We start from the raw sequence: 19,850 nt of genomic DNA on the forward strand, positions 1-19,850 counted from the left end.
ATTGTATAACATTGTTTTGTTGTTATGTTATCACATCTTAAAAATGCCATATGTATGTTTGAACTGCGCATAAATTATTACACCTGCTGTGTGACCGCAGGCAACTCAGGTCAAATGTTTGTTGTTGCATGCCTTCTCCCCAAGTGAGTCGATAACAAACAGGGTGTTCTTATCCTGATTTATAATTTCATTATTTTTTACATGTATGACAACAATCTCTACATACAAATGTAATGTACCTGTACCAGATAGACTGTTAGGTAAGCCGTGGCAGGGCGCCCTCACACAACGAAGGGCGGTGAGGACAGATCGAAAACATATCTGACAGTCTTTGTACCAGAGATTGCTTGCAATTCTCCACATGTACATTTCTATTCTTGTATTTGCATGCACTGCAGTTTAATACCAAAAAAATGTAATTGCGTACCTGTACATTGTATGCAAATGAGCATGGGATCTTGCCATGTACATACATTTGTATACCCGCGCATAAAATCATGCAAACGCTCGGTTGTAGTTTTTCCCGTGAAACTTACCATTATGGAATATACTATGTACGAGTATGTAAAAAACCCCTAGAACTCATGATGTGCGTGGACATGTATGGATATTCAGCGACATTTTTTATGCGTGCTTGCTGGGTTTTTCTGTCGCACGTTCACTAGTTTCGTAACACTCATGAAAGTGCTCATGCAGATATCCAGAATACACCACAGTTCCACTTTTACACATCATTGGATTCTGTCATATAGTATATAGACTCAAGGAAAAAAGTTGAAACCAGACATTTACTCGTATATATATATATATGCAAGTAAATTTTGTATAAATCTATTTCCAGACATACAAACCTATATATAGCACAAAAAAACCCAGCTTGAATATCCATGCTACATGTAGTGTTGACATTTAAGAATTGGAAATTGTCATTAGTTGCCATGGAAATGGCATTTGACCACACATGTAGAATGACGTAGAATACTATTAAAACTCACTTCCCACCACACTGTATCGGGTAGGAACAGGACTGAAAAGAATGTAATCTGACACAGAATAATAATTTGTACCCTGTAGGTAGAGATGAGGACTGATTGATTGAAGTCGCCATTTGTCTATAGTATACTAGTATATAGATCTACATACATGTACTTCCATAAACTTGCACGGCAATTTGCTAACAAATATATGCCTGTTTGATGTGTATTAAATGTAACATTTCAAGATTTTTTCTCAGGTCTTTCACAGAGTACATGTACATTGTACACATAATGGATTCTAACATGTTTTTTTTTTTGAAAACCATAAAATGTAAAATATTTATGTGTACTTGAAATATAGGGTACATGGTTCTTCCAAGGCTTTTTAGGTATGAGGCTAATTTAATCTTGGCTGCATTTATTTATGCGAAGGGACACAGAAAAGTCTTTTTTCAACAACCTTGTTGTCCGACCTCTCTAAAATTAGACTTATGTTAAGATTGACAAAGCAGACTTAGAATAGGTCTGTACACTGGTGTGCGGCATTATGGGAAATAAGCAATGTGAGGAGCTTCTTTTTTGTTCTCACAGCTGGTTTTGGCATTGTGTGACATTAAAGTGTCAAGAAGCATGAATATTTTAAATAATAAATATTTAATATTCATTAATTAATCAGGCGATGTTGCCACCAACGTCATGAGAACACAGTGAGTAGATTTCAAACCAAAATAGTTGCGACTGACACTTCATGGAAGTAAAATATTGTAAACATAAGAAAGTCTAAGCACCCATGGAGGGGACATTATGTGGGATATGTTAGAGTGAGAAATCTTGGCTAGTGTCAATAAAGGGGTTGTCGTTTGAAATCTAAGTAACAGTGTGAGGGATCTAGGCTAGTACCTGTGAAGGTGATGTTATTTGAAATCTGCTAGCCTGAAGGATGTAGATGTACATGTAGGTCAATAGGTGTGAACCAGCAAAGTGCAAGTGTACTTTACGACAAAAGTGGACATACATTGTGATGAACTACATGTACATAGAACTTATCGACTGTCTATCTATCTATCTATCTATCTATCTATCTATCTATCTATCTATCTATCTATCTATCTATCTATCTATCTATCTATCTATCTATCTATCTATCTATCTATCTATCTATCTATCTATCTATCTATCTATCTATCTATCTATCTATTCATCCGTCCATCCGTCCATCCGTCCATCCATCCATCCATCCATCCATCCATCTATCTATCTATCTATCTATCTATCTATCTATCTATCTATCTATCTATCTATCTATCTATCTATCTATGTCTGTCTGTCTGTCTGTCTGTCTATCTATCTATCTTAAGTATTGGAGTTATATATTGTAGCTACTGATAACGGTAGAATTGTGCTTGAATAATCAAGAAAGTACATCTAAACTTGCTGGGAAAGTGCTTTGAACTATGTGGGTAGTATTAGGGTCTATACTTTGTAAAAAGATGTCAGTTAGTGATCCATTACTAAATGCATGTGTAGGCGTTGTTGATATTGTGGTGAAATGTATATAGCAGTCAATTTGAATAATTGTAAGAAAGTTCACCTTTACTTTTCTGGAAAGTGGTTGCTTTGTGCTGTGTTCTATATAGTCAAGATCAAGTCAGCCATGAAATTAGTTTCAAAATCAATTTCTTTGTCAACCTGCTATTTTTATTGTCGTTTGTTCTTTTTTTTTGTTCTGTGAGCACCTTGTACCTAAACATCTGACACAATACCATAGGAGTTCTCGTACAAAATGCAAGCGCTGAGTGAATTTACTCAAAGAATGCGCAATGCGCCGAAACATATGGGTACAGTACTTCAGAATGCTTTGTTTGAAACGAGCGCAGACTGCAGACCGCAGACAACGATGTTGTTATTATTGTTTGGTGGTTCTGTTTGCTTTAATAATCTCGAACGTTGGATTCTGATTGGCTACTTGTAAGTATGAGATTTGGTACGAGAACTTTGTTTTTGTGTAAAAAATGTACATGTTGGTACAGTACAAGGTGCTCGCACAACAACAAAAAAAAAAAAAAAAAAATAAAGGTACATGTACATGTAGGATGTATTAAAATTAAGAAATAATGCCAACTTCTCTACATCAGATTTTGATCAGATTGATTTAATCATAGCATTGTTGATATCGATGAAATGTAGAATTTCACTTGAGCGATTTTGACTGAGCGAATTCTCTGTGCAATGTTACCGGTACTCTACACATAGCATGTATATTCAAGATTATTAAAGTCAACCTTATACAATGTAACTTACACTGTAAATTCAATAGTGGCGTTGTTTACATTGCACATTGGTGAAATGTAGAAATATGTTTGAATAATCATGAGAAAAATGCATCTACAATGTGCATATACATTTCTAGAAATTATGACTGTGTTGTACTATATACATGTATATGTATGTTTTGTACTTTCTCAAACTATATGGATGTTCACTGTTCTCCATGAAAGCTTTTAGCAGAGCTCCACACCTGGCTATCAATAATTTCTACCCCTGATATCATAGTAGTCATGCACCCTGCTTTATTTTCACTGTGTGTCTCCATTACGTTCTTGCTGCTCTCGTGAAAGTACAATGTATGGCTGCAGAGAATACCACAAGAGCTCCTACAAATACTCCAAGTATGCCACACTTGCATTCACCACATCATGGGGGTTCTGTCATATTCAACAACCTCTAGCAAAGTGTCGCTGTCTGTTATTATTACTTTGTACTTTTCTCTCGTGTCACACTGTTCCATATATCCAGGATGTACATGTACATTAGTCTGGTGTATTTCAGGTCGAGCCTACCGCGTTTCAAAACTCATTCGGTTAATGGTAGTGGTAATACAGTACATTGGTTACGGTACATACAATATAATTGAAACTGATTTATAAATCTTTGTTGTATTCCCCTACATGTATGTCACTATAACCCTTATCAACATATTTAGTAGTGAGTTACTTACTAACACTTGGAATACATATACTTATAGGGGAATGTGTTATTAGCATTACGCATTCGTTCATTTCACACCTGACCTAATCTGTTTCTTTTAAAGTTGACAACATTTGATCAAATCAATCAGAGTATTATAATGTTGGTGAAGTATATAGCACCGTCCCTGAAAGTGTATTAACCTTGTACCTGTACAACTGTACTTGTCTCACATATTGCTGGCAATTTTCACTGACCATTCGTTGTCGAATCGGAACTGGATTCACCAGTCTTTTGGCCCTGTTCTCTAGTTGACTTGATGGGGATAATAGTTGGATAATTAATAGTTTTTGTTACCGTAGACATGATAGCAGCCGTCATGACAACAAATATTACCACCACTGTATGCGACTACACATGTCTTAATATGATCACAGGATTGTGACCTGCTTTGAGATATTATTTGCATATATTGGCCAACTGACGACATCACATTCCTTTCCAAAACACTTCTAGCCAGACTCAGGACTAAAGTCCCTCACTTCTCGTGGCTTTATTAGCTGCTGGGGGCGCACTTTTTGCACCTTACGAAGGGACTATCCCGATTCTGGCAGTAAGACTACTTACAGGGCTGCAACACTTGGTACAGAGTCATTGTCACCCTAGCCAAGTGATCTGTTTTTGCTGGTAACAGACTACAACCTTATAAATTTGGTAGTCTAGATATATTGTTTGAGAAGTGTACAATGCAATGTATGTGCCATGGATTCTACTGCTAATTTTGAGCCTTTGCTTTTGCTCATACTCAGAAATATTTGCTCAGTTATTCTACATATGAATAGAATTCCCCCACACACTAATAAGTATGGTCTGGAAATCACATCTATAGAAATGTGAATGTGGGCTGTGTGACCTTTAACCCCCCTCAGTCAGCTGACTACCATTTTACACTTCCCCTGTGTGGGCAGCTAACATATCATACTTCCTCCCCCTTGACATGAGAGGGCTGCTGCGTACAAACCATGACATCACACCCTTGTGTCTCTTAAGTATGGTCTATATGTATATCGTCCCAATTCTGAAAGTAGAATAATGAACTCTGGTTCCTGGTTCTCCCACTTAGTTTGCCCCCTTATTAAACCCTCATGATATCTTACATACAATGGTAATTTGTCAACCATTAATTCTGCAAAATTGGCAGTTGGAAACTTTGGTCTGTTTCTTGACAAAACATCACATGGGCTGGCGTTATAATATATATATGTGACAGTTGAGACGTTGAGTTTGAGTTTTAGTGACTAGCACTTGTAGATTAGGTTACGAGAGTATATCATGATGAGGTTTGTCTGGGTGAAAGGTAGGTAGTACGTTGTACTCTAGCTGTACCTCATATAGGCAGGACCACGGATTATATCTTTATCAAATATGACAAGAAAAGTAAGTAAATGATAAACTACTTCTGACAAATTGTTTTAAGACCTGTGATTATACTGTACAAAACATTTGTACCAACATAAATATGACCTCTAGTCGAGTTCTTATATGATACAAGTTATCATTGCATCCACTCTCTGATATAGTCAAAGTCGTTACTCTAGCACAGAAATAGTCAAAGTCGTTCCTCTAGCACAGAAATCTGTGCTACCCTCTGACTGATTTTAGTTTCAGACTGGAGGTCCTAAATTACATGCTAAATTCCAGTGATAGTCAAAACAGCTGTAGTAATTAAATATTAATTATTATTATTAATGACCAATTTGTCTGAAGGAAGTAACCCATTACAACTGCCTGCCAATTTGTGGTGGATTACAACTGACATGCGCCTTCACCCAGCATGGGGTTTAGCCAGATTAATGGTAAATTTTGCGACTTTTACCATACGAGAGAGTAGATCGTGTAATTGTAAGTCGTATCGTATAGGAACTAGACAATATGATCTCTGACCACCAAACCTTTTTTAGTTTGGTGGTCTGAGATGTGATGTTGGGGGAGGTCAGCTGTTAAAAGTGTTGGCATGGAAGTTGGAATTGGGTCGAAGAGGTGAATTAGAAATAGTTGTAGTTCCCTTTATCAGTGTATTATTACTATTTGTTATAAATTTGAATTACCGTACAGCACATTTTCTGTAAGATTTGATACTATATAAAGAACCATTCTTACAAGCCAAAGTACAAATTTTCTCCTGTGGTTTACAATATTGAGTAAGAACAGAATTTCTGACCACTCAGACTTTCAATGTCGTTGTGACTGCTGTCATAATTAGTTGCAACAATATTATAATATTTTTTTCAAACAATTTGTTTAAAACTGGTCTCTGTAATAGGAATATTATATCGTTCAATACAGGTCTGCACTTTTCGTCATTTTTTTTTTTTTGTGGTAAACATAATTTCAATTTGATGTACTCATGTAGGATGTACAATGCAGTTCACTACTTCCGCCATGTATGCAATGGAGAGGAATTACATTGTTCACTTCACTTCATTGTCTATGACTTTGAAATGTCATGATTCTTCCTGAGTTGGAAAAGGTTTGTTCAACATTTCACGAAGGAGAAATGAAAGGTCACCCCAGCCTACATGTTTGTGTAGGTGTCCAACCTTTCAAATGATTTATTTTTTTTACAGAGAAATCGTAAATGTATTCCATAATTGGGTTACTTTTTCTGCATGTTAGTTTGAAATCCTGCTACCGTATATGTACATCAACAAATTAAAACTTATACAATTTCTTTATAATTGAGACTATGAGATCCTTAAAAAAATGCAAACTAAACATTAATAAACTTGTGTTCACTTATTTGCAGAATCAGTGTTATCTCATCATGTATTCCAGTAACATTGTGCTCAGTGAAAAATGGTGAAACCCCTGAATGTATATTTCATACCAAACTGCAGCAATATTGACCCCAAAACAAAGACACTTTTGGTCACGCACATGTATAATTTCCCAGGCCGGTAGTTTCCTGATTAAACTTTAAAATAAATTTGGCAATAAATCAAACTGTTATGTTACCATAGCAATATTATAGCAGATTTGTTGGTATAATTTCTTGATTTATATGGTTCAGCTTAGATTAGAGAAAATTAGGTTTAAAAATTAATAGTTGCCTGAGTTAAAGAAAAAGTTCAGAACAAAAGAATAATCCTATGTAATCCTTCACAAATAAGGTAAAACGAATGCATGAACCTGGGACTGAAACTCTGGCCTTTAAGTCTCCACTGATAGGTAAACTGAATGCATGAACCTGGGACTGAAACTCTGGCCTTTAAGTCTCCACTGATAGGTAAACTGAATGCATGAACCTGGGACTGAAACTCTGGCCTTTAAGTCTCCACTGATAGGTAAACTGATTGCAAGAACCTGGGACTGAAACTCTGGCCTTTAAGTCTCCACTGATAGGTAAACTGAATGCATGAACCTGGGACTGAAACTCTGGCCTTTAAGTCTCCACTGATAGGTAAACTGAATGCACGAACCTGGGACTGAAACTCTGGCCTTTAAGTCTTCACTGATAGGTAAACTGAATGCAAGAACCTGGGACTGAAACTCTGGCCTTTAAGTCTCCACTGATAGGTAAAACGAATGCATGAACCTGGGACTGAAACTCTGGCCTTTAAGTCTCCACTGATAAGGTAAAAGAAATGCACGAACCTGGGAATGAAACTCTGGCCTTTTACTTTTATGGTAGACATGGAAAAATTATACTGCAACTATAAAACACTCGTGTTTATAAAGTGTAAGCCAAGAAAACTTGATAACCAGGGTAAACATGTTAGTTTACTAGTATACATACAAAGAAAGCCTTATTTGGACTATAAGAATATATTGTTAGTTAGTTAGTTTCTTCCAGTAAAAAAACAAGATCGACAGTACAGATATATATACAAATAAAAACTGGTACAAATTATTGAATTACTTGGATAACCCACAAAGTCAAAGACTTGTTTCGAGTGGGGTCCATACAGTGATTCAAATAATGGTGGGATTAGCAAAGGTGTTAATAAACTACTTAGAATGGGAAGAATAACAGAATTACAGAAAATGTTACTGCAAAGTAACAGAAGAACTCACTGTTTTCAGTATCCCTGTAGTGTATTGTAAACCTAGGTATTTTCACCACTAGAAAATTTGGCAATTTTACAGTCTTCAGCTTGTTTTCAAAAACTAATGTTGACATGTTTCTAAGTCTGGTGCACTGTGTTTATGGACAAGAATTACGACATTTTAGCCACTGCTTATTTTCATGATTTTGTTTTCCAGCAAAATAAGTGAAAATAAGTCTTTAGGGTGAAAGTTTGCAGGTTGACACTGGTACATTGTAGTTCTGTGCTGCACTAGAATTTAGATGTTATGTGGATAGTGTCAAATTGGTGTGAACTCCAACTGTCTGCCTCCTGTCTGGCTTTATTGATGTTCACTCATGTACACAGTACGTTAGGAAGACTTGCATGTTGTTTGACGTCCGTCCTGTTTGGTTTGTTCAATGTTTACTACGTTAGGAAGACGTGCGTGCTGTTTGACGTCAAATGTTCACACTGTGAATGAAACTGTCATACCCAGCTGATCCTACCATGGTATTTTGTTTATTTGTTAGCTATTTTCAGCACCTACGTCATCGGTGTGTTTGTGTTCTCTGAGGATTTTGAGAGACAGTTTTGGACATTATTATATACAAATATAGGTCATTCTAGTATTTGAAGTTAAGAACAGGTTAAGCCCATATGTACAATGTATTTGTTGTTTGGTGGGGTGAGCTAGTTTTATTCCAACACATGATAATTCCCACTAAAAAGGTTGCAAAGCACAGATAAAATAAGTAAAATAAAATTTAAAGTATAGATTAAGAAATTAAAAAAAAAAACATAAATAAATTAAAAAAATAAAATAAAAAAGTAAAAAATAAACAATAGCAATACTCTGTTATAAACTTGAAACATACTAATGGGCTAATGCGTTACATGAGTTATAAGAGTAGGTGATGTTGTCTCATTCTGAAAATATGCTTATATATTGTGCGACATTAGTAATAATATTATTAAGTTAGTGATTGATATGATCTGAATTTTAAATCATTCGCTAAATTTTCAAACGTAGAATGGTGGGGAATGGGGTTGAGAGCATTGAGGTACATGTATGATGCCACACATACAAATGTACACAGCTTGAAATTTGCAGTCGTCCAGAGCATATAGACTACCAAACGTTGTATCTAGACTACCAAATTATCAGTAGTCCAGGGCATATAGACTACCAAACGTTGTATCTAGACTACCAAATTATCAGTAGTCCAGGGCATATAGACTACCAAACGTTGTATCTTGACTACCAAATTAGCAGTCGTCCAGGGCATATAGACTACCATACGTTATATCTTGACTACCAAATTAGCAGTAGTCCAGGACACATAGACTACCAAACGTTATATCTTGACTACCAAATTTATATTATAATGTGGTAGTCTGTTAGACCAATGGAAATCAATAGAAAATTATAGCTGAAATAGTTCACTTGGATAAATTTGGCTACCAAGCCCAAAAGTTCAATTCAAGCCATGCATTGCATTAAATACATGTATCGTAATAGGATTGGAAATCAAAGGACTTTTTGTATTAATATTCCCCAAATAATTTCAACATTTAATTTGTGTAGAGGTATTTTCTTTTTCAAAACAGTCGGAGTGTGTGATGTTCTACCCTCTTGTTACTTTATTGCCACATTCAGGTTTATTGAAATGCATCCCCACTTTAGCTCTTGGTATAGGCTGTCTGTGATCAGATGTAGGGTACTGTAGTAGTTTAATTAAAAGAAATGCTGATTTTACAATAATCAGGGACTTGTCTTCTTTGAACTCAAATTCAAATACAAATACTGCAGATTGTTTCAGCTTGCACAAAATATAAACTTGGCTGTGAAGTAGATGCTAATTGTCACAGTGTTTTGGTAACCCAGGTAACAGAAAGGGGAATATTGGGTGAAACTCTGCAATGATAGTCTAGTTCCTATACAGTATTGTTACGATTTATACCTTCACTCACAGAACCACAGGCTGGTCACCCAGACTACTGCAATGATGATGTTTAGGAACTGTGGTAAAGTGACTTGGGAACTCAGGTAGATATTTACAAATACACAAGCCCATAGTGAAACTGAAAACACTTGTAGGGAACCCTGTTAGAATGACTGGGGAACTCGGGTAGATACATGTATTTAAGCCCGTAATGAAACTGAAAACACTTGTAGGGAACCCTGTTAGAAATTAGAATGACTGGGGAACTCAGGTAGATATTTAAGCCCATAGTGAAACTGAAAACACTTTTAGGAAACCTTGGTAGAATGACTGGTGAACTCACATACACATGTAGATAAAAGGGAACCCTTGTAAAGAGAGACTTGGGAACTTAGGTAGATGAAGGGAAATCCTGGTTTTAAGTTACTCAAGAACTTTGGTAGATTTTACCTATAATTACCATGCTTTAGGTGAAAACACTGAACAAGTGTGAAATACATTGCAAGTCTCAAAGCTAACAGATTTCCATTCTGATAATACTGTTTTGGCTGCAACACTTTCCAATATTGTCAGTTGTTTGTACTTTGTATACAATACTGCTACAAATCTTATTCTATGATGGCCTAGTTAATATACATGAACTCATAGCCAGAGGTCTTTTGTTTGTCTTGTCATTGCCACATGATCTAAATGGTGGGCATGTTGTGTACTCAACACTTTATACTTTGTTGACTTTATGATGTCTCACCAAACAGTTGCTATTTTGTGTACTCAACAGTTATCATAACTATTTATTAAGATTAACTAATAATCTGTTTGTGTTTGGATGTGAGTCACATGTCATATCTCACTACACACATGTTGTATTGTACTGCACAACTGGGATGGGTGACTTTAATAATTAGTAATAGCTCAGGTTACATGTACGCCCTTATATAAAAGCAAATCAGTGTAGTTCAATTTATGGTGTGTGTGAGTGTGTATGTATGTGCATGTGTCTGTACGTGTGTATCTGTGTGTGTCTGTCTGTCTGTCTGTCTGTCTGTTTACACTTACATTTGCATTTCTGTAGCTGTCTGTACAGTGTATAGACATGTACTCGCTTTGTGTATCCATCTACGGTTGTATGTATGTATGTATGTATGTATGTATGTATGTATGTATGTATGTATGTATGTATGTATGTATGTATGTATGTATGTATGTATGTATGTATGTATGTATGTATGTACATGCATACATGTATGTGTACCTTTATGTGTGTGTGTGTGCATGCAGGCATGTGTGACTGTGTTTGTTTGTTTGCATTTTAGTACTAATAAATTATTAAGTTATGTGTTCTGTATGAAAATGAATTGATTAGATTTGGGATAATTTATTTCAACTTACAGCTGCGGTTAATAATGTAACGAAAAAAAAATATTGTACAGTTCAGTTGACATTCAAATGTAAGACAATGCCCTCCAAAACTTGTAGAGCCCTGCTGTAATGTAAAAGTAGAGAAAGTCCTTTATGAAATAAAAAAAAAACAACCTGCGATATTGTTCAGTATTTTGTTTCTGTATTAAGAAAACATTGAATCATTGACATTTTGAAGTTCAAGTTTGGATTTATTATTACAAAGTATGCATTGCAAGGTATGCCTGAATTTGATAAAAAAAGTGAGCCGAAGTTTCCATGCAATTATGAAAGTATGTGCCATCAAGTTCTGGAAAATTCTTTTGCAAAGAGCGTAGGGGTGTGATTGTGTAAACAACTTATATTGTTATGGTTGAGTGCTATGATGACACTGCATATTTAACAGTAGACATGCAATGTAACAGCGGACTTCTGGTCAGTCAATGTACTGAAGGTATTATATATTGTTGAGGACTTGACCACATGATTTATTTTCATGGGGAATTCCAGATAAAACTTTATATTTATGGATGAACAAATACATTTAGCAGAACAATATATTTAACAAAAAAAACCACAGTTGTGCAATTTATGAGAAATTCCAGTAAATTAATTCTAGCATGAGCTGTTGTTGCGTAAAGCTTATTAAGATAAAACTACCGGTACTGTAGATGTGGTGTGTGTGTGTGATTGGCTGGATTGCGGGATTTCTCAGTGGTGTGATTCAACAACACATGGCGTGTACATTTTGTATGAAGTGTTTACTCAAGTCTGTGGAAAGACCAAGTGAATAACTGATCCATTCACCTTTTTAACAAGTAAAAATTCTCAATTTTGAGTCACCGACAAAGGCCTTCTTCATATTTTCCAAGACAATAGGAACACGGGGTGACCCATTCGGGGATGTGAGTATGAATCACCAAACATGACCTACGTACATGTAATGTTCTCACACATATATGCATAGAAAAAAATATACCGCCTAAAACTGGTTTGTAACGGACACTTTCATTGGTCAGCCTTTCTTCTGTCTGAAGAGCATTGACCTATGCAGCTGCTGCTATTGGCAACCAGGCATACATAATGAGCAACCATAGTATAGCAGCCCACTCTAATACCATATATGGTATGGGAATTCCCTACAACAGGCCCATGATGACATGCCTAGGGAGTTAATGTGTATGAAGAGTGTCGTAGTACACTTTGTGTTGACGTCATGATTCATGTTGAATTGCTGGTAATTATTTCAAGGGCGGATAGAGATGTATCTAAAAATAAGACCAATGAAACAGCCAACTGTATAAAAGTACACCCATGTAACACGCAAGCTTCATTACATGTAGTACACTAGCTGTGCTTACACTTAAGTTGATATCATATCGTCCGTCCATTCCAGTACTCATAGCAATGTATGTCGAGACCAAAGCCCCCTTCAAAGTGAGTGGCCAGTTTAAAACTCTTAAGTTATTGTAGACATGATCAACACTTAATATATAGTTTTTAAAAACACATTTGTAGTTATTACAAAGTTTGAAGCTATCAGTTGATATTACTAATCAAATAATAGCGACCTTGGATTACTCTGAGGGGAATTCCATAGTTTAGCACTTGCATGCTCCCACAATAGCAGGAATCAGTGGTGATAGGGCTAAAGACAACACAATGTCACTCCATTACAAGGTCATTGACACCCAAACAATTGTCTCCCTTCCTAGTTCTAAATAAAGTGACTAAGCTTTTCCTAACCCAACAAATTTCATCATGTGGCCATTATTTATATAGAGCTTATTCAGCAGGTTATGGGTATTTGTACCTGTACTAAGTGTTGTAGTTTGCATTTTTGTAAAAGGCACTACTCAAGGACAGCAACACTTAATGAAACAGTTCTTCTTGTTTTAAATCATATGGGAGATTTGTAATCTCAAATGTCAAAGGTCAATATGGATTTTTTTAAAAATTCAATGAACAGTTAAGAATTTTGTGTTTGATTACAGATGTCTTCAGATGTGTTCTTTGAACCTGTCTTTAAATTAATTGAATTAAATAATTTAGTTTATAAATATAATGACTTAAATCTCTGAATGTAGTTTATTTCTTGAACCAAAAAAAATACTCAACAAACTCTCTTCCTACAACATGTATGTGTTTACATGTAGAAAATGTATGTTAATACTTGGTAGATGGGAGAATCAGTGAATTATTTGAATAATTTTGGTGAAAATGTATTTTTTTTCTATATGAGTGATGGCCTTGGGGTTACAAATTGAATGTACAATGTAATGTCAAGTTATTTTTGTATATATTTTAGATTGTCCACGTTTTTTTTAAGTTCACACTTCATTTCTCGTCAGTTTAAAAACACCATTCTTATTTCTTTTTTTTCCTCTCAGGAATACATTTTGTCACTTTGTGACCCACAATATGAACAAGAAGAAAAATACCCACCAGAACTTGACGGCATTTTGCGACAATGTCGGAACAATATCGAGAAGATGTCATGTGCGTCTATCACATTTACAGACCATTTTTCAGTTGTAATCAGAGGAAATGACTTCCGGGTTATGACAGCATGTTCACTGATAGAAGATATTAAGACAAATGGAAACAGGGAACAATATATTTCTAATTCAAACAATCAAAATCTTGTAACGCTTTGGCCGAAAACACCAGCCGGGGAGTGTCCAAATCTGCAAAAGTTATCAGCTGAGGATTGTCGTAGTCCGGGTGCTGGCTCAAAAGACTCGTGCTACAACTCGGATGATTCTGATGGTGGTCACCCTGATTTTCTGAAAACACAAAAATACCCTGATGAGCACGTAAAAGCGTGTATCCAAAGAACATGCTTGGACAAAAAATATAATGATTTCGATAGGAATACCTTTCTGGATCAAAGTGTCGTTCCTGATGTCACTACACCTCCCCAGAGTCTAAAATCTCCCGAGGATGTTGAATATTTTGATATCAGTAAACACAGTGCCAAAGTGGAATACGCTGCCAAGCTTGGCTACTCCGAAGGTCAGATTGTTCAAGTTTTGCGTCAACTTGGACCCGATGTAGAACAAAATGATCTCTTACTCGCATTGGTCAAAATGGATCAAAAACTAGAACAAGACGATACATTGATTGCGAGGAGTTCACATCCTCCTGACATTGAAGCCGTCTGTGAGCAACAGATCGAAGACAGTTCCAACTTACGTGCCATTATTGTGGATGGGAGTAACGTTGCCATGAGGTGAGTATCAGTAAATATATTACTAAAGCCGATGATTGGCTAACATTTTAAGAAATGTCTATTCGAGATGTTTCTCTGCCAATAACTGTAACTGGTTCATATCTTTGTTGAGGTACAATTCTTTCTAAAACCTGACATTTTTGTGATACTACATGTACATACTATATATATAATACTATTTCTCTTCTCAAGTCAGGAAAAGTGTACTTCTTGAAAAAGTGATGAAAAAACTATTGCAAGGCAGAGCAGAAAGAATTTCTGCTGTGTTTACTTTCAAATATTCAGAAGATGATTGTATGGTAGTACCTTATTCGTTGCAAATAACCAAAGCAGTTTATTCCATACATATTTATATTTCTTGTGTGTAGTCGGTTTTCATATTTTTATTTTAAGGGTGAAAAATATGTATCTTTACGTTAAGTGTTTTTACTGTGGAAAAATCTCAAAAGTATTGTTATTTTGATTACTGAGACTTAGAGAAAATTTAAGTTATTCTCTGAGTGTGTTTTCTGTTTTCATATTGTGACTTGTTTTCATCAGGAAAATGGTAAACACAGTTTGACACTGTTTCATGAATGTCAGAGGTATTGTTGCACGTAAACAGGGTATATTAATTTCCTGGCTGTAGTGTCGTTAACCTTGTATCAAAGCTTAATACCCAGTGAAATGTAATGGGTGTGTCCGCAGATGTTAAAATACCAAAGTCTGAAGGAGTGCCATAGATATACAAAATCAAGTGTGTTATGGATACAGAAGCTGTGATTTGTAAAAATTCTTCTTGTTTTTTTTGTGGTGGTGGTGGTGGACACCGGAAAGGAAGTACAAAAGATATAAATGTCAAAGTACCAAACTTTGAAGGCGTGCCATAGATACAGAAAATCAAAATGCATCAAGTCTGTTATGGATACAGAAGCTGTGATTTACATGGAATTTTTTTTTTTGTGGTGGTGGGCACCTCATAATAGAAGAGGAGTAGAAAGGATTGAAACTTTAAACTTTAAATGTCAAAATACCAAAGTCTGAAGGAGTGCCAGATATGAGAAAGTGTACTAAATTTGTTGTGGATACAGATGGTGTGATTTATAGAACTGTTCTCTTTTATTTGTTGTGTGGTGCACGCCTAAATAATGGAATGGAATACAAAAGTTAAAACCGCAGCGTGACTTACAAATGTAGTTGTGTCCTGTTGTAGTAATTAAACGTTAAATGTCAAATTTAGGGTTTATAGTACCAGTAGGATGACAATGAAATGTGTAAGTATACAGGAAGCCGTGTAATTTTTTTTTTTTTTTTTTTTTTTTTTTTTTATATATACATAATCTGAAGTTCAACTTATTCGTGGTTACAAAAATCCATTCATGTTTTACTGTAGTATAGAATTTATGGTTGTGTTCTTTAAGTATTTATTTTGCCAACAACGTTATAGGTTCCAGAATATATAGAAATTGGTCGGTGTATGTAAAATTTTGTTGTTGATATCAGAGATTACTGATTTTTTTTCAGTTTCAATTATTTTAAAATTGAGGATTATGTTTTCAGAATATTTCTGTGGGAAATAGAGCATCGGAATAATTCACATTTTTTGAAGAGGGTTTGTCATGGCAATGTTCTCAGGACTGATTGTAATAATATTTCAATATTAATATGTTGAAATTTTTTTACTAAAATACTGAGTTTTGTTGAAACAAAAATAGTGAATTTTGGTAATACCAATGGCAAAAGGAGGTAATGTAAATGGTATGACAAAAGGTGGGGCTAAATTGAGAGGAATGAGGGGTTGGGAGTGTCCCATTGCACTATTGAGAAAGACTATTTGTTTGAATACCTTAAAGTAAGGGATGACTTGTAGGGTAAACCCTCCTGTCTTTGATTGTTTGTGGTTTTAGTGTGTGAGGAGAGGGTGCGGTTGAATTGCTATGTGGATATTGAACATACTTATACCTACCTCCTATGAAAACTCAAAGAATGAAATCATTCTCAAAGTTTTTGAGTTCTCAATTTTGTTACCACCATAAAAGTGAACCCTGTTGTTCATATTTAATTTCCATAATTAAAACATGATTTATGGAAAGATATTTTCGTATTTTCTTATTTTGTCCTGGATTGTAGCCTTTGGAGAAGTGACAAGCAAACAATGTAAAAGAAAGAAAAACACTGAAATTAAAAAAAGAAAGAAAGATATTTTGATCTTATCAGTCGCTTTGTTGATTTGCCGACATGAATATGAAACTATGGAAGGCATATCGGAAGTGGGAAAACACTGCCAGGAATGTTATGTCGGAAATTTAAGGACAAGTCAACTACTTGAAGGCAATTTTGGAGGAAGTGAACATCTTTCTCAATCTTGGATGTTCATTGACTTGTGTTACGCCAAAGGGACTGTCCCTTCATCTTATACAAGGTCTTTTTAGACAGTATCCATGGTAACACAAACGCAAGCAAATCTTGTATAGCAGTTTAAACAGGAAGCATTTTAGTAAGGAACAAAACAAGACTTTGTATTATGTACGGTATATATATATATATACATGTATGTCATGTAGCTCTGATTCAGGTGTGCCTTGCTGACTTTATATTGAAATAAGCCTCTTATAGATTCTCATAGAGCACAAAGTCCTCCCAAACTGAAAACTGAAGAGATAAGATAGAGTACAGGAACTCAAAATAGTAGTTCTAGGGTTATCATCGTTTCAAATCTACCAGAGTTAAAAATATCTATGGACTGCTGTCTTTGTGCTGAAGTCCACTAACACACTATGTAGGCATGTACAGGGTAAAAAACAACAAAAAATGTTTGAGTTAAGGTGGACCAAAATTTGGAAGAAAAAAAAAGACTTTTTTTGATGGATAAATATGGTGACAGATCTATAGTGGTATACTGTGTTAAAAGTCAATTGGGTATTTATGTTTTGATGTGGTAGTTACTTAGTTAGGTATGATTTATAAGTTTTACAATACCATAATGCTGTTTTGTAATACCATGTTTTTGGAGTGAAGTACTGTTTTGGCTATGTTTCAAGAAATACTTCATTTTGTTGGAATGTTTAGGACCAACACAGACAGATTGATATCACACCCACCCACCCATTGAATTCCATGTTGTACATTATATGCTGAATTGAAATTATATGAAAAAAAAATATAACATGGAAATGTTCTCTGTTTTTTCTGTAGTCATGGCAATAAGAAAATGTTTTCGTGCCGCGGAATCGCAATAGTTGTTGATTGGTTTATTGAGCATGGTCACGAGGACATCAAAGTTTTTGTACCTCAGTGGAGGAAAGAAGCCTCAAAGCCAGACACTCCAATTTCAGGTAAGGTGCTGACAAAGAATGTCATGTTTTATGCGTAGGGTACTAATATTTCACAACTATCCATTCTGACGTGATAAAGATTAAGACATGCATCGTAGAAAGTTCTATAGAGGAGAAAATGATGTCTGATAATTTATTCAAAATGGCTGCTGGTCAGTGAAAAGCAGAAAGAAAACATGGCCCTTTTTTCTCATGTCTGTTTTGATCATAAAATCTGCTTTATAGGTGTTATTGTTCTCCTTCAGTGAAACCTACAAAGGTTAAACCCATTTGTTCTGTAACAGGAAAAACCCTTGTTATAAATTTTTTTTAAAAGAATACCCAGTTTAGGTGAGGATGGCGTAGTTTGGGTGCATATGGACTGGGGATAAAAGGGGGAGACATTTAGGTTTCCCTTTTCTAGAATGGCATTAACAATAATGCATTCTATTATTTAAGAAAGACTATTGAAATTGATCTATTATCTTGATCAGTAGCTCTATTTTAAATCAGTAGTGCATATTTCCTGGTTGGTTGTAGTATCCTGACCTTTTTTTTGCAGAAGTAGACATCAAAAGAAAGTAGTGAAAGTACCAAGATGTACATTTTAGGTCACCTGGCCGGGGCCTGCATATCAAGCAAAACATATATGCCTACATCTATTCCACAGTCAGAGTACACATGACATTGAATATTCCTGGTAACTGTGGGTTGGTGTTTTAAAGGCCAGGGTTTCAATCCCAAGTTCTCTTATTAGTGTTATTTTATCAGTGGAGCCGTAAAGCCTGGATAGGATCATACATTTATTTTGGACCAACTGTGTTTTATATAATTATACCAGAGGACTGTTTTCACATCTAAATTTTAATCCTAATCTAAACTGGGTCATTAAGTAAAATTTGTGTATTTTTTTTTTTTTTATCTGAGTTGTATTTTGAAGTGAGGCATTGACAGCCTTCCTATTTCTGGTATATGGACTAGTCCAGTTATTGAAAACTATTGGGTTATACTACAGCATGGGGGTGGTAGGTTGGCTTTGACTAGAACCCTGGATGTTAATAATAGAATGAGTCAAATCTAAATATATTGACTTTTATTAACAAATAAGGACTGTTAATAGGTGATAGTGTGAGATATATACTTCCTTGTTTAGGTGGAGAGACCAACAACTTCTTATAAGGAGATATATCGTTACTTCTGAGACAACAGAACAGTGTCCTTGTCACTCAGACAGCAGACATAATTCACAGATTGCACAATTACGTAGAATTTGTTTTGTCTCAAAGATCGAGTCTAGTCAGGATAGGCCATTTTGAAACCAGCTGTAAAGAGTTTCTGCAAGTTCCTTTAAGGTGCATATAGGTGTAGTGTGTCTCTCTATCAAATTTTTTTTTTGATATGCACCACTAGACAGATGTATAAAAGTCACCAGTTTCAGAGTTTTTTTCAAAATGTGAATTGTAAACAGCTGATCTCACTGTAGCGTTTCTTATGCTCAGAAATTGTGAGATGCTATAAAAAAAACCCCTGTGAATATGATGTATTCTTTTCTCACGATAACCATCTCTTTTTCTGTGTTGTTCTTAGACCAGGATATTCTAAACCAACTGGAAAAGGACGACATCCTAGTCTGGACTCCATCAAGACGCATAAACGGTCGACGCGTGGTCTGTTACGACGATCGTTACATTCTGAAAGCAGCCATTGATATGGATGGCATCATAGTGTCCAATGACAATTTCCGTGACTTGCAGAATGAAAATCCAGATTGGAAAAGATTCATAGAGGAGAGACTTCTAATGTACTCATTTGTGAATGATACGTAAGTAAAAAAAATCATAGTTTTAAGAAAATTATAATTTATTAATTTTTCCCCCTAAAATTGATTATATTAAATAGTACAGGAAATACTTTCATGTTGAATATACTGCACTAGCATTGCTATTAGCTAGGTTTCGATAAAGTTAACTTTT

General features: G+C 35.3%; 1 protein-coding gene across 3 annotated transcripts in view; it reads left to right on the forward strand.

Moving 5' to 3' along the window:
* LOC144433463 (uncharacterized) overlaps window positions 1-19,850 on the forward strand; it is a 60,843-nt gene that overhangs the window by 34,759 nt on the left and 6,234 nt on the right. For 2 of the 3 annotated variants that reach the window (XM_078121796.1, XM_078121795.1), the window contains exons 3-5: window positions 13,743-14,584; window positions 17,759-17,898; window positions 19,465-19,699. In XM_078121796.1, coding sequence (XP_077977922.1) covers window positions 13,743-14,584; window positions 17,759-17,898; window positions 19,465-19,699 — 1,217 coding nt within the window. Of the gene's footprint in view, window positions 1-12,695; window positions 12,790-13,742; window positions 14,585-17,758; window positions 17,899-19,464; window positions 19,700-19,850 lie in introns of those variants that run through there. The other variant, XM_078121797.1, reaches the window with a different exon arrangement.

This window comes from Glandiceps talaboti, chromosome 3 (genome assembly GCF_964340395.1).
Source record: "Glandiceps talaboti chromosome 3, keGlaTala1.1, whole genome shotgun sequence".
NCBI classification, from domain to species: Eukaryota; Metazoa; Hemichordata; class Enteropneusta; family Spengelidae; genus Glandiceps; species Glandiceps talaboti.